The sequence below is a fragment of the Rhododendron vialii genome, chromosome 1a, assembly GCF_030253575.1.
Source record: "Rhododendron vialii isolate Sample 1 chromosome 1a, ASM3025357v1".
Classification (NCBI taxonomy): domain Eukaryota; kingdom Viridiplantae; phylum Streptophyta; class Magnoliopsida; order Ericales; family Ericaceae; genus Rhododendron; species Rhododendron vialii.
This window is the reverse complement of record NC_080557.1, coordinates 7,950,617-7,964,422: the sequence shown is the minus strand read 5'-3', so window position 1 is coordinate 7,964,422 and position 13,806 is coordinate 7,950,617. Positions and strand designations below refer to the sequence as shown.

Below are 13,806 nucleotides of genomic sequence, written 5' to 3'. Positions count from 1 at the left end.
ATCCAAGGATTAGCTTCATAAACTGTATCAAAGACAAGGCACGTATTCAGACGACAACCGAGTAGACATCACGTTTTTCAGTGGCACAAGAAAAGGATTACAATGGCATATATATAGAACAATAAAATTGAAGGTATAGTTTGTGGGACTCTTACAAAGCAAATAACGATCTCAAAAGATTCAATTTACATTTACAATGTAAATTGGAGGCTGACTGAATAAACATTCAAAATGGCCAAGTCAAGGATGAGTGTGAACCCTATCATGTTAGGTGTTAGCAGTCTGCACTTCCAAGAGAATTTCTTGAACGAAACTTCATGTCTTCTGGAGGTTTAAGTGCACCAGAGAGCTAAATACAGTTGCACACTGCAGTACTAACCAAGAGTCACTCGCGGAATCTCTTCTTCGCTGGCCAAACACTTTCTGACAAGAAATTCCCCACTTGCAAGTTTATCGCAAGTTGCTGTCCCGTTCGAACTTCATTGCGTGGTTAACAATCCAGCTTCTGTGCCAAAAATGGGAAGCCAAATCATATCCTCGAATATAAAACCAGGGAAAAAACCTAAGAAGCCAGCACGTCATTAAAGTGTGACTATGATGAACTCCTTTAAACTACACTTTTGAAAGAGTGCATAATAGCTCACTGATCGAGCGCTCTTGAGCTGAAGATGAATGAGCCCCAAGATCCACAAGAATCATGCAAATATTTGTGGAGCCTAGCGCGTAGGCCTTCGTGTATGGAAAACCCTAGTGCTTCTTATCTTCCCTTTTCTCCAAAGTAGCACCATTAGACAATACAAGGATATTAATTCTCAAACCTGATAAGAGAGTAAACATTCATCCAAAACATAGACTCAGAAGGAAAAATAGTATTCCTACAAGTAAATAGGGTATGGAATGGCGCAGAAGTTCCAAATTTCCGTCTGTATCACCACACCTTGGTCAAGTCGAACACAAATAGAAGAAATTCATGCATTAGACATAAAGGATACAAATCAGGGCAACATACCTTCAATACTTCAGATGTTTAATGAAAGAACCGCCTGCGACACCGAGCAGATCCAAGCTCCTCATACTCAGCTTTGGTGACGCACATTGTTTCAAAATCAGGACTAGATGCCAGGAGTGAACCTCCTCGCCAAACACCTAATACAGGACTGGACAAGCAATGCATGCTTCCATTAGTTGGGAAATCGTAAGTAGTAACAATGTAACATCATTTAAACACAGATTTTCTATGTTAAGAGATTTTACTCTTCTTGAGTTGTTATTTTCACTTGATAGTCATCAGGGACAAGAGGCCGGAGCTCCTTTTCTCTGCATTTAGAGAAATCAATCCTGTCCGAAAGGTACATAGGATAAAACTAGACAGAATTCAAAAGAAGAGACATCAAGGTTAAAGCTTACAGTCTTTCAGCAAATCGAGGAAATAATGAGCTTCCACCAGTCAAGATAATGCTGTATAAAGGACAGAACAAAGAGAAGAATACCAGGTCATTAAACGAAACTAGCAACATTAACTCAAACAAGATTTCTTCCAGGAGTCAACACGCTAAGAATCTGTTGTCCAGAACATTTTCAAATAACAAGGTTGGCTGCCAAATCTCAAATTTTGTTTGAAAGAAAAGAAGAAAACCCTAGAAAAGTATTTACGAACTTTGAAGCCCATTTTTTAACAGAAAATGAATACGATACAAGTACGACGAATATTTAAGGTTTTTCGCCAAAAATACAGTTCTCTGAAAAGTATTTTGCAAAACTGATTCAGGAAACCCAACCAAATAAAGTCCCTGACATACCTCTCATAAAGTACAGGGTGAAGATAAACATGGCAGGAATTGACAGCTCGAACAATGCACTCCGCAAGTCCGGCCTGGTTCATTCCTGCAGAATGTCCAAAGGTACAAGTAGAAGGTTCAATCCAATAAGAACTAAGCAATTTATCAATTCATCACAAATATCTCCCCTCTTTATCTGGCATACATTAATCACAAAATCAAAACAGAAACATTCTGGTCTCCTCCCAAACCGCACAGGAAAGTGTAACAGCCAAGAATTCTGTAATATGACACTTGCCATGTTGCGAGTTTCTCAAAATTCACAACTTGAAGAAACACAGGATGAGGGGAGCTACTATATAATAGTACTTTGTTTGACCATATTGACTTCCCTCTTTAGAACTGATTGTTTCCTTGGGAGATGCTACTTATGTCTTACCACAAGACCTTCAGTGTTTCAGTCGAACCACTTATTGTTTGCCCCAATGAATGCATTCACCATTTAATAAGATAGGTTCATTTCTTAGTCCGGTAGAAATAACAAAATTCCATGTCAGAGTCTTCAGTTAAGAGGCAATATGGGACATCAGAAAAAGGTAAGGAGAATTCAGAGTGGTCTGAAAAATTACAGGATTGCTTTTCTAGAAACTAAAACTTACCTAAATCAGCAGGACGGAATATCATTTCTGGCACAAGGAAGCGCTCATTTGTCAAGCTAAACTCCTGCAAAGAAAGTAGAGCATTGAAGTATGACATACCATACAGGAAGCTATTCAAGAGGCCGATTGAGGAAGTACATTTTTTGTTAGATCAACTCTCTTTCTATCCTCTGCTTTTTCGGTAACCTCCGGATATTCCATATCGTCTTTCGGGGCTCCATCCTTAGAAGTTAAACATCGATTAGCTTCATCTGGGTCTTTTACAAAACCCTTTGTATGTGTGACTCCATCTGGAAGCACATATGTGCACCTGAAGTAGTTGTCCCTCCCAGGTTTTCTGTAATGAGATTAGGTATAATTAAGCACTTCTGAAGCAACTAGAAATTAGACATATTGAACCAGAACTTCTCAAGTTCGAGCTTCATAAAGAAACAAAACATCACAAAAATCCAAATCACTGATACAATTCACTTGTATGTGATTCAAAAATTGACCTCAAACAGCTACTCACCAAAAAATACTAGAACAAGGGAAAAGAAAGGGTTTTGGCTATCATGTGGGTGAGAAAAGAAAAGAAATGATCGCAGCAACATTTCTTTTTCTCATATGTATTTGATGGGCAATCTCACCATTATGCTAAATATACGACGACTGATATTTGTACCTCACTAATTCTCATTATTTCTACTGAAAAATAAAACTAGTTGAACAAGAGAGTTATATTAACCAAGGGAGATCTTTCTCTCCATTTCTCACCTTATTTTGCAATCCAACCAAGAGACTTATTTTTCTTTGGTTTCTTATCACCTCTTACCAGATTACTTGCACCAAACTGGCTGTAAATGACTTACATTCCACTTTAGATCTACTACGAAACTTATTAAGTGATTGACAAAACCAAACAAACTAAATTGACAAACATATCACAACACTTCTTTCCATAAAAGAGAAAAACTACCAAGCAAACTCTAAGTGACTTTCAGCTTCTTTATGCACCATAACAATCCGAAGTCCGTAAACCCATTTCATAATTCACAAACATAATAAACATGAAAACAAGCAACACAACTCAATAGAAGCCATTTAAACTGTAACAATACCTTGCAACCTGCAAATCACGGGCAACATCAAGCGAAATGAAGCACAACTTCTCCTTCACGTCATCCATAATGAAGGTCTCATCCATAACATTAACAGCACGATATGAAACCAACTCCTTCAAATAGTTAGTCAGGGCTTTCCCACCCAAATCAAGCCTCTTAACAGCATAATTCACAGTGAAGTTCTGGAAAACCGGAGCAGCATGGGTAAAAGAGAATCCGCAGTCGACGATAAGGCTGGCCTGGTGATGGGAAAGAGGAAAGGAATCACAAGAGATATTTTCAAAATTCCAACCCTTTTATGGAATGACTTGTTCAGACTATGGTTTTTGAAAATTGAGATTTGAGTTAGGAATGCTTGGAAACTTGGGTTACCAACTCTTCTTTCTTTGGTCAAGAAACTAGGACTTCTACTCATTTGGTGATTACATTTATTCATTTAAAAATCTTATGATTGCTTTTTAATTTGTGATGAAATGAGTTAGAGATTACTACTTGGCTACTCCCCTCCCTACCATGTTCTTGGTTCCTTTTGAAATTCTAACTTGTGAGAGCAAGTCCACCCATTGCTTTGAAAATAACTTCGCAAAAGCCTCTTTTTTTTTTCGCTTGCTACATTGTCAAAAACCTAGAAAATAGCAAATATTATTGCACCGGTGTGATGCAATTTTGTCGCAATCTCAAATTCAGACCATTGGAGTAAACCAATCTCATTTTTTGGTACAAATCGGTTGGCTTGGATGATGTGGTAGATTTGACAAAGCCAAAGTTGGTGCCAAATTTGGCATCAAAAATAGCTTTTGCCATTTTTTGGCAACAAAAAACAGCAACTAAGTGGACTTGAATTTTGCCCCCAAAAAAATCTGCCAAAATACAGCTTTGGCAACCAACCTGTATAGCTCATGGGTAGACTTCAGGTACTCTAACTACAAAACAAATTTAAATGCAATTAGTTCCAAACTTCCAATACAATCAACCCTTTAATCTCACATTTGAATGCTCTCTTATTTGACTTTTCTACAACGACCAATCTGGGAAAATTCCTTTCCAACACGGAAATGTGGAATCAAGACATAAAATGAAAAAGTATCCAGACTAGCTTATGCACATCTCAACGAGTAATCTTGGGACCAATCACACTGTCCACTAGCAGGTCCCAATAAAAGTTAGTGCAAAGCTTCATATAGACAGACCCCAAATGATATGATAGCATCTGGGAATGTCGAGCCTCGAAAACCTGAGGCCTAAGAGGGAGCAAACGCCCAAATCCAAATCCCAATGTAGAATGAAGACATAAAGAGAAAAAGTTTTTTTTGGATAACTCTGGTGTTCGTAGCACCTCACGCGCATCTCGACGAGTAATCCTGGGATCAATCACACCGTCCACTAGCATGGTCCCAATAAAAGTGAGCACAAAACTTCGCATAAACCGGCCTCAAAGAAGTTAATAACATCTTAGAGTTTTGAACCTGTAGGAGGGAGCAAACGTCCCCGGCCAAACCCTCGGTGTTGACATTAATAAAACTAAAAAACTGCGTAGGCATAAAATTAGGAGTAAATAATTAACCATTCCCTTTCCCTAACCTGGGTTTTGGAAACAACGCCGTTGGACGGCCTGCTCCGGCTGGCCTCGTAGAGATGTACAAGGGACGGAGAATCCGCAACGAAGAGCGACTCAAACCCAAACTCCTCAAACACGAGCTCATCAGCAGCGCGCTGCAGCGAAGGGAGGTTGAAGAGGGGCTCGACGAGGAGGAGAGAGGAATGAGAAGGGTTTATCTTGAGGACGTTGCTGAACAGGTTGGACCAGATTTCGCGCTGGAGGTCGGGGTTGATGAGGTAGCCGCGGTCGAGGGGGCGGCGGACGGCCGCGGAGGTGAGGTCGAAAGCGGCGGTGGCGTTGTGGTCGGAGAGGTGGAGGAATTTCTTGGAGGAGAGAGGACGGGCTAGGCAGTTGGGGAGGATGGCTGTTGGGTCGAGGTTGCCGCCGATGCCGGCCTTTATTAGCCCGGCGCCGTTGTCGAGGACTACTACGTTGTTGGACGACATCTCTCTCTCTCTCTCTCCAATACTACTACGTATTTGCTTCCCGCCTAGGTTGAGTGATTCACTCGTGGGTCTGAAATTGGAGGGCAGATCCTGTCTGCCCCGAAAACTTTTGTGTCCAGAGGTTTTCCGACATTGGATTTAAGATCATATAATTCAACGGCCGGAAAATTTATTGATACATAAACATGGAAATTTTCGAGACAGAGGAGATTAGATCTCTCGAAATTGTTCTCCGCACGAGCAGAGATGACCAAAGCTTTAGAAGTGCACGAGCTCAATTCGTTCAAAACTAGCTTAGTCTAAACTCGAGTCATGCCAAAATAATCGAACTCGAGCTCTCTTGGCTGGTTTAGTATTGAGGTATTCCATCTTAGTTTTGGTTATTAAACGAGCCGAGTCTTTCCAAACAAACTGACTGAGCTCGTTTGGAGCGAAATTTTGGACAGGCCCATTTTTTATTGGGCCCTACGATAATGGTCCATCTGATGAGTCTTGACGTAGGCTCACTTGACTCATGGCCCGTGCCAAAAACTAAGTGAAGACATTTTTCTCTAGTAGAATGATTTTCACACTTTTTATTTTTATTAGGACACTTATTTTCTCATCTTTTAGTTAAAAAAATAATATGTAAAAGTTGAACTACAAGACAGAATGGAGTGCATTCACAAAAAAGGAGTGTGAAATTACTCCCTCCGTCCCGATTTATTTGTCCATTTTTTAAATTTCAACTTTTTAAGAAAACATAATGATTGCTCTTTAAAAGTTTTGATTTTCCAAGAATGCCCCTTAATTTCCTAGCATTAAATGGGAGTCTACATTCTCCAATGCATTATTATTTGATAGAGAAAGGGCATTAAGGAAATTTTAACAAGTCAAATTCCTATTGGACAAATATTTTGAGACACTTAAAGTCAAAAAGTGGACAAATAAATTGGGACGGAGGAAGTATTATTCTTTTTTCTCTATAGTTTTGAGATTATGGTTGTAGTGCCAATGTTGCCGCAGATTCCCGCCTTTATTAGGCCAGCGCCGTAGTCTAGAATTTCTCTTATAAATGGATGTTAGTATATATGTGTAGGGCATTTTCGTACATCTCTGTTGCCGCCATGGTAGAGTCCAAGGTTACGAAAATAGAGGACTGATTTTTTTCACTCAAACGTAGAGTAGTATGTACAGTAATATATTGGGCACCGTGTGAATTTATTGTTATTAATTAGTGTTTAGTTTTATAGTACTATGAAATAAAAATTCATTGAAAACCATTTGGTATCGACGAGTGTCTAAGCCAAAATGGTAGTATTATAGGGTACCAAATTTGGTCAAAGCGACATGGATCGGTAGGTACCGATCGGTATGGTACATGATTCAAACACACGGTTTAGTCGCGCACTCGTTAACTCAGTTCTGCGAAAGATTATAAGCACAAGATGAGCGCGCTTAGCTGAGCCCATGAAAAAGTGGTGCTTGGATGACCCCTCGCTTAAATTTCATTCACTAAAATCATCTAGCATGCACAAATATTGGGTCTCTCACTAATCTTTTCTTGGACAAATTAAATTCGACCCCAAAAAGCCAATCAGTACAGCGCGATCCAGGGAAAACTTCCCAAAGAAGATAGCCTAGTTATTTTTGAAAATTCCAGGATTAGGAGAGAGATTCCAGCTGCAACAAAGCTGCAAAATAGAGCTCGTTTACTCGATATTCATCCAGGAGCAGGCCTTTCCTCTGATGTCCTATTCGATACCACTTAAGATTGCATCCGAGGATTTAGATGGCTCTGAAAACACTCTTGCTTTCCTTTCAAGCCAAATGTGGTAAATCATTCATGCGAAAAATCAAATCGAGAAGGGTGGCTGTCAAAATTAGGGTGTTCCCAAAATTAGCCAAGACTTTAGCCTATATTCATTTTAAAAAACGGACAATCAAAAAAGAGATGTTCGTGAGATTCCGTCTCTCCATTGCATAGGGCGCGCACAAAAAGAGATATTACACCTCTCAACCTATCTTCTATATGAGATGTTCATCCATTGTAAAATAAATTATCCGGAAAAGTGTCCATTGTAATAATGTTATATAGTGGAGTAGAGAATCCCATCATTATGCTTGTAAGGAATCTCACGCTTATATGTTTCGAGGCCTCACAATCTCTAAAAGGAACAAGCCTCCCGCATTGTAACTCAAACTAGTTCAATAATATTATACTGTGTGTTCTTTAGATCCTCTTCCTTTTTTGTGATCGTACTCTTTTAGTGATTACACTTTATATTCTCCTGTGGGTTCTTTAGATCCTCTCCCTTCTTTGTGATTGTACTCTCTTAGTGATTGCACTTGTGGCTCACCTGGTGAAGTAGCCTTTAAACCACACCACTGGAAACTAGGTACCTTGGGACCTATCAATTGTCAAAGCTGAATTTCTGGATATGATTCTCATACCAAAAATAGATGATTTGTTTTAATGGTCTGATTGCTTAGGACCAGCAAATCAGTTGTAGGATCTTTGACTTGTATGATTGCTTGGGATTAGGGAATTGGTGGTAAATGGCTTAATCTTTGGGATTGGATAGTTGTAAACATTTATTGTATAAGAGCGCTAGCTATGGTGTCTCGCTTTTAGAAGTGTAAGCATCTTAGAATCCATTCTTGGTTTTGTGTTGCTATCATCAGTTGTTCTAGAGGTATCATCCTTCTCAAGTACTCAAGTCAGTCAGGTTTTTTTCTGTCATTTTTTAGAGTTTCCTTTGTGGTTAAGAATGTCAGAAAAATCAGAAATCTTGCCCATCAAGATGGATGGGAAAAATTATTTTTCTTGGGAGTTTCAATTTCGCATGTTTGTGAAAGGGAAAAAATTATGGGGACACATAGATGAGTCCATTCCTAAACCGACTCAAAATGCTGAAAAAGCAAAGTGGGAAAGTAATGATGCCAAGGTAATCACTTGGATTTTAAGCTCAATAGATTCCAAAATTGTTCTCAATTTGCGTTCTTATGCTTGTGCTAAAGATATGTGGGCTTATCTAAAGAAGATTTACAATCAAGATAACCTAGCTAGAAGATTTCAGCTTGAATTAGACATATCTGAATACTCCCAAAGGACTGTCTATTCAAGAATATTATTCTGGGTTCATTAATATTTGGCCTGAATATAAGGAGCTTGTTTATGCTAATGTTTCGATTGAGGGTTTAAAGACTCTTCAAGCAGTGCATGAAATCACTCAAAGAGATCAGTTTCTCATGAAATTGAGACGTGAATTTGAACCTGTCCGTTCAAATCTGATGAGTAGGGCACTCACCCCATCATTGGAGACTTGCTTGAGTGAACTCCTTCGAGACGAATAGCGATGCTTGACTCAGGCAGCGCTCGAACAGAAAGATATTGGTTGTAATCCACTGGATGCAGCTTTTGTAACTCAGGCTATAGGAAAGGATGTGAGCACAAAATAGTGCTACAGCTGCAAAGAGTTTGGCCATATAGCCATTAATTGCAAAAAGAAGTACTGCAACTACTGCAAGAAGCCTGAACACTTGATCATAGAATGTCGTCACCGCCCTCAAAATCGATCTCCTAATGCTTTTTATGCTGCTCCTGTTGAGGGTTTGCACATGGTTCCTAATGCTTTATATGCTACTCCTGCTCATACTACTTCCAATGCTATGACTCCATAGGTAGTTCAATAAATGATTCAATCTGCATTCTCAACTTTTTGTCTCACAGGTAAAACTACCTCATCTCCTGTTTGGTATGTTGACTCTGGTGCTTCCAATCACATGACCTTTTCCTCAGCACAACTTGCAAATATAAAGCCATATGTGGGTAACTTGCAAATACAAACTGCTAATGGTGAAGTTGTGTCAATCAAAGCAATGGGTGATATTCCTTATACTTTACCCTTGCATAATGTTTTTCATACACCACGTTTGGCTTCTAATCTTATATCTGTTGGTCAACTGGTTGATGACAATTGCAACGTCTCATTTTCCAAATTTGGTTGCATTATGCAGCATCAGGCGTCGGGGAAAGTGATCGGGAAGGGACCTAAATGTGGAAGGATGTTTCCTATTCGTTTATCTAGCTATCCCAAGAATAAATCCTTGTTTTCATTACTTTGTTCTACCTCTAATCCATCATATCAAATGTGGCATAAAAGATTGGGGCATCCTAATGCCAAAAAATTATTGTTCATGTTGAAATCTGGTCTGCTCTTGAATAAAGATCATGTTTCTTTACAAGATGTTTTGTTCCATTGTGATAGTTGCAAATTGGGTAAAAGCAAAGCTCTTCCTTTTCCAATTCACAATGACATAACTACCAATTCCTCCCATTCTCACCACAAATACTTTGTTACGTTCATAGATGACTATAGTCGCTACACGTGGGTCTATTTCTTGCATCATAAATCTGGTGTTTCTGATCGATGCCTTCAAACGCTTCATGGCTTATGTCAAAAATCAATTTTCCACATCTATAAAAGTTTTGCGATCTGATTCTGGTGGAGAGTATATAGATCATGGATTTCAAAATTATCTTCAAAGTGATGGAATAATTTCCAAGCGAACTTGCTCGTATACTCCTCAGCAGAATGGGGTCGCTGAACGAAAAAATCGACATCTCTTGGATGTTACCAGAGCACTTCTTCTTGATGCATTTGTTCCAACTCATTTTTGGGTATAAGCTCTATCTACGGCTGTGCATCTAATCAATAAACTACCTTCACCTAATCTTCAAAATCAATCTCCACACTTTCGGTTGCACAAAACTCATCCCGACTACAACCAATTGCATACTTTTGGTTGTCTTTGTTATGTTCACTTGTGATGAGCACCCAATATTGTAGATATTTGGTGCGACTAGTCCCATTTTATGTTGTTTTAACTTGCATTTATTTAGCTTTTATTTGATACTGCACGTAAGGTGTGTTTTTAGTGTTTTCAGGTAAAACGTGCAAATAAGGCGCATTTCAACGCCATGGATGGCCCAAGTGCTTCCAAGTACCCGAAGACCCTGTCGGCCCCTTAAAATCTGTCTAAGTATGGAAAAATGACTTTCAGAAAAAGTATCGATTCTCGAGATTAAAAATGGCGGTAATTGATCCTTGAATTTTCCTAAGAGTAACTACAAAGTTACAAGGTTTTATTTGAAGAGCAAGGTCATGTTTTGAGCCGTTTTCTCTTGCGAAAAATGTGCAGTTTTCCATTTTACACTAAAAGTGGGGGGTTGACACTTTGATATAATTGGAATCTTGAAATTCTGGTAATTCCATTGTTTCCAAATGGGTGGTACTTTCTTATTTTCATTAAATAAATTAAAGTAAAGAAAAGGTAAAAGAAATGTTTAAAATGTAGTCTTTACTTAACTTTAGACTTTAGAGAATGAAAATAAGATGTTGTGGAGCTCCGGGGCCGTCGGGTGCCAAGTCTTGGAGGCTAGCTTTCCTTTCTGAAGATAAGCTCTGCGAATCGATACGGATTAAGAGCCGTATCGATACGCGTTGGTTAATTGGGCAGGCAGAGAGTTCCGTATCGATACGGGCGCGTTACGGGAAATTGGTCTTCTCAGCTTAGCGATGTGGTATCGATACTTTGCATAATCTGTATCGATACGGGAAGCTCTCGGCCAGATATTTGGTGCTTTTTGGACTTTTCATTTATGGAATAGTTGCTACTTATAGTATGTTTCTAGGATATTTGTTGGGAGAGAAGTTGAGTTGTATAAATACTCTTCTCTCCCACTTTATCTCATATCTACTTTATGTTCTAGGTTAGTTTTCTCTCTAGTTTTTCTCCATTGTTGTTCTTAGTTTCAAGCTTCAATACTTGTTAGTTTAATTCCTAGTTTGATATTTTCTCGTTTATTAATGTTGTAGCTACTAGTTGGATCTTCATATAAATCAAGTTTATTTCCGTTTCTATCGGTTAATCATGTTTTCATTTCCTAGCATAATTTCTAGTCTTTTCAATATGTGTGAGTAGTCTCTTGGCTAAGTCTTGGGCTACTATTTCCCAAAGACTTAGGTTGTTATTTGGTTCTCAAACCTTCGGGCTTAAAATCATGGTTTTCGGAATTTCATTAACCTAGCCATTTTGGTCTAAGCGAGGAGTGTTAACTCCTTAGTATGTCGTTTAGTCAAGCGGCCTTGGCAAGTGGCATATTAAGGGCTCGTGGCCTCCTACGTGTTAAATACATTAGCAAAAATAGGTTGATTTAATTTCGGTTAATCACATCTTTCGATAAACGAAGTCATTAAAGCTAAATTCTCCGGGCGTGAGCACGCAGTCGTGACTCTCGCCTGAGTTATAATCGAGAACCGGTAACGGCTTAAGTCGAGAGTTAGACGATCCCTAGACTTGCCTCTTTTAGTTTATAAAGCTCGTATCTAATTTGTTACTTTAGTCTTTTCACCGTTAAAAGCAAAACCAAGTTGGCCGTTTTAAACGCCACAATCCACCATATAAAACCTATAATCCGATTAAGCTATTTTCGATTCTCTGTGGGTACGATCCCGGACTTTCCGGTTATTATGCTACCGACGACCTAGCCCTACGCTTGGGGTTTTTCTCAACCTTAATTGAAGGCGAGGTTTGAAGGCTAAGCAACTTGACAGCACCAAATCGGAACAAATTAACAGCGCAATCTGCACGTTGTGCATTCCTTGGGTATGCGCCTAATCAAAAGGGATTTTTGTGTTATGATCCTTCCGTTCGTCGCATTTGCATTTCTCGTCATATTGTCTTTGTTGAAAATCAGTATTTTTTCCAAAAATTATCTTGCTTCTACTCCTCCATCATCATACTCTTACCTTCCTGACTTTGATAGTACTTCTCCAAATTTGACAAGGTCTAAACGTGGGATTGTATATCAGCGAAGAGGTAACACTACCATTCCACCAGACGGTCCTAACCGCGAATGCTCCCCTGCTCCTGATCTAAGTCCTGAACCTCCTCAACTTCAAAGATCCACTCGCCCATCTAGACCACCGGAATGCTTGTCGTTTTTAGCCACTTCGTCCCCGACATCAATTCCAACCACTTATTCACAAGCCATGCAACATTCATGTTGGCAAAAAGCAATGCAAGAAGAATTGGAAGCTCTAGAGAAAAACCACACTTGGGACATTGTCTCTTGTCCAGTTAACCATAAACCGATTGGCTGCAAGTGGGTTTACTCGGTTAAACTCAAATCTGATGGCTCCTTAGAACGATACAAAGCTCGGTTGGTGGCTCTTGAAAATAGACAAGAGTATGGCATTAATTATGAGGAGACTTTTGCTCCTGTGTCTAAAATGACAACCGTTCGTGCACTGATTTCTATTGCAGCTTCTCAATTTTGGCCTTTATTTCAAATGGATGTGAAAAATGCCTTCTTACATGGTAATCTTAAAGAAGAAGTCTATATGAGACTTCCTCCAGGTATCCAAAGGAATTCTATTACAGATGTATGTCGTCTACGACACTCTCTTTATGGGCTAAAACAAGCACCGCGGGCTTGGTTTGAAAAGTTTCATCAAGACTCTTCATCAACTTGGTTTAAGTCAAAGTGCTATTGATCCTTCTCTGTTTATTCGTCGCTCTGGTGCTGGTATAACTATTCTCCTTGTATATGTCGACGACATCATCATCACGGGCACGTATATGAAAGGTATTCATCAGCTACGAGAATCTTTACATTCTTCTTTTCATATGAAGGATCTTGGAACCCTCACCTACTTCCCAGGACTTGAAGTACATAAGTCAACTCAAGGGATTTTTGTTAATCAGTCCAAATATGCAAAAGACCTTATTGCTTTGGCTGGTCTTGAGAACTTAACTCCAGTGGACACTCCACTTGAGGTTAATGCCAAATATCGGAAAGATGAAGGCAATTTACTCTCTGATTCTACGGCATATAGACAGCTGGTAGGCAGCTTGGTCTACTTAACAATGACCAACCCGGATATTTCCTACGTTGTCAATTTAATGAGTCAGTTTATGCACCAACCTTGGCATCTTCATCTAGCAACTGTCAAGCGAATCATTCGTTATTTATTGGGAACTCTGGAGCGTGGGTTATTCTACAAAGCTGGTTCATCTATCCAGCTTTCAGCTTATAGTGATGTTGACTGGGCTGGATGTCCAAACTCACGTCGATCTACAACTGGGTGGTGCATGTATCTTGGCGATGCTCTTATTTCGTGGAAATGTAAGAAGCAAGAAAGGGTTTCAAAATCTTCCACTGAAGCAGAATAT

The 13,806-nt window shown here is 39.3% G+C and overlaps 1 protein-coding gene across 2 annotated transcripts; it reads right to left on the bottom strand.

Moving 5' to 3' along the window:
- Positions 1 to 95: 95 nt before the first annotated feature.
- On the bottom strand, positions 96 to 5,885 carry LOC131315886 (actin-related protein 6). Of its 2 annotated transcripts, XR_009196931.1 has the most exons (10): positions 5,122 to 5,885; positions 3,538 to 3,779; positions 2,576 to 2,774; positions 2,438 to 2,501; positions 1,800 to 1,884; positions 1,408 to 1,458; positions 1,255 to 1,317; positions 1,010 to 1,157; positions 645 to 818; positions 96 to 562 (listed from the first exon to the last, which is right to left on the bottom strand). XR_009196931.1 is itself a non-coding variant. In XM_058345114.1 (9 exons), the coding sequence occupies exons 1-8, from the start codon at positions 5,584 to 5,586 to the stop codon at positions 1,028 to 1,030; spliced, it is 1,299 nt and encodes a 432-aa protein (XP_058201097.1). In that variant the 5' UTR covers positions 5,587 to 5,885; the 3' UTR covers positions 96 to 818; positions 1,010 to 1,027. The 2 variants fall into 2 exon arrangements, 1 of the variants encoding a protein (XP_058201097.1); XM_058345114.1 differs by having other exon boundaries at positions 96 to 818.
- Positions 5,886 to 13,806: the final 7,921 nt, after the last annotated feature.

What these genes read in the sequence shown, in the direction of transcription:
- LOC131315886 (XM_058345114.1), bottom strand. Translation starts at nt 5,586, where the DNA reads ATGTCGTCCAACAACGTAGTAGTCCTCGACAACGGCGCCGGGCTAATA. An exon ending in GAGTTGATCTAACAAAAAAT is followed by an intron (nt 2,502 to 2,575) that starts GTACTTCCTCAA and finishes CTTTCTTTGCAG; the next exon opens with GAGTTTAGCTTGACAAATGA. An exon ending in CCTCGATTTGCTGAAAGACT is followed by an intron (nt 1,318 to 1,407) that starts GTAAGCTTTAAC and finishes CTCTAAATGCAG; the next exon opens with AGAAAAGGAGCTCCGGCCTC.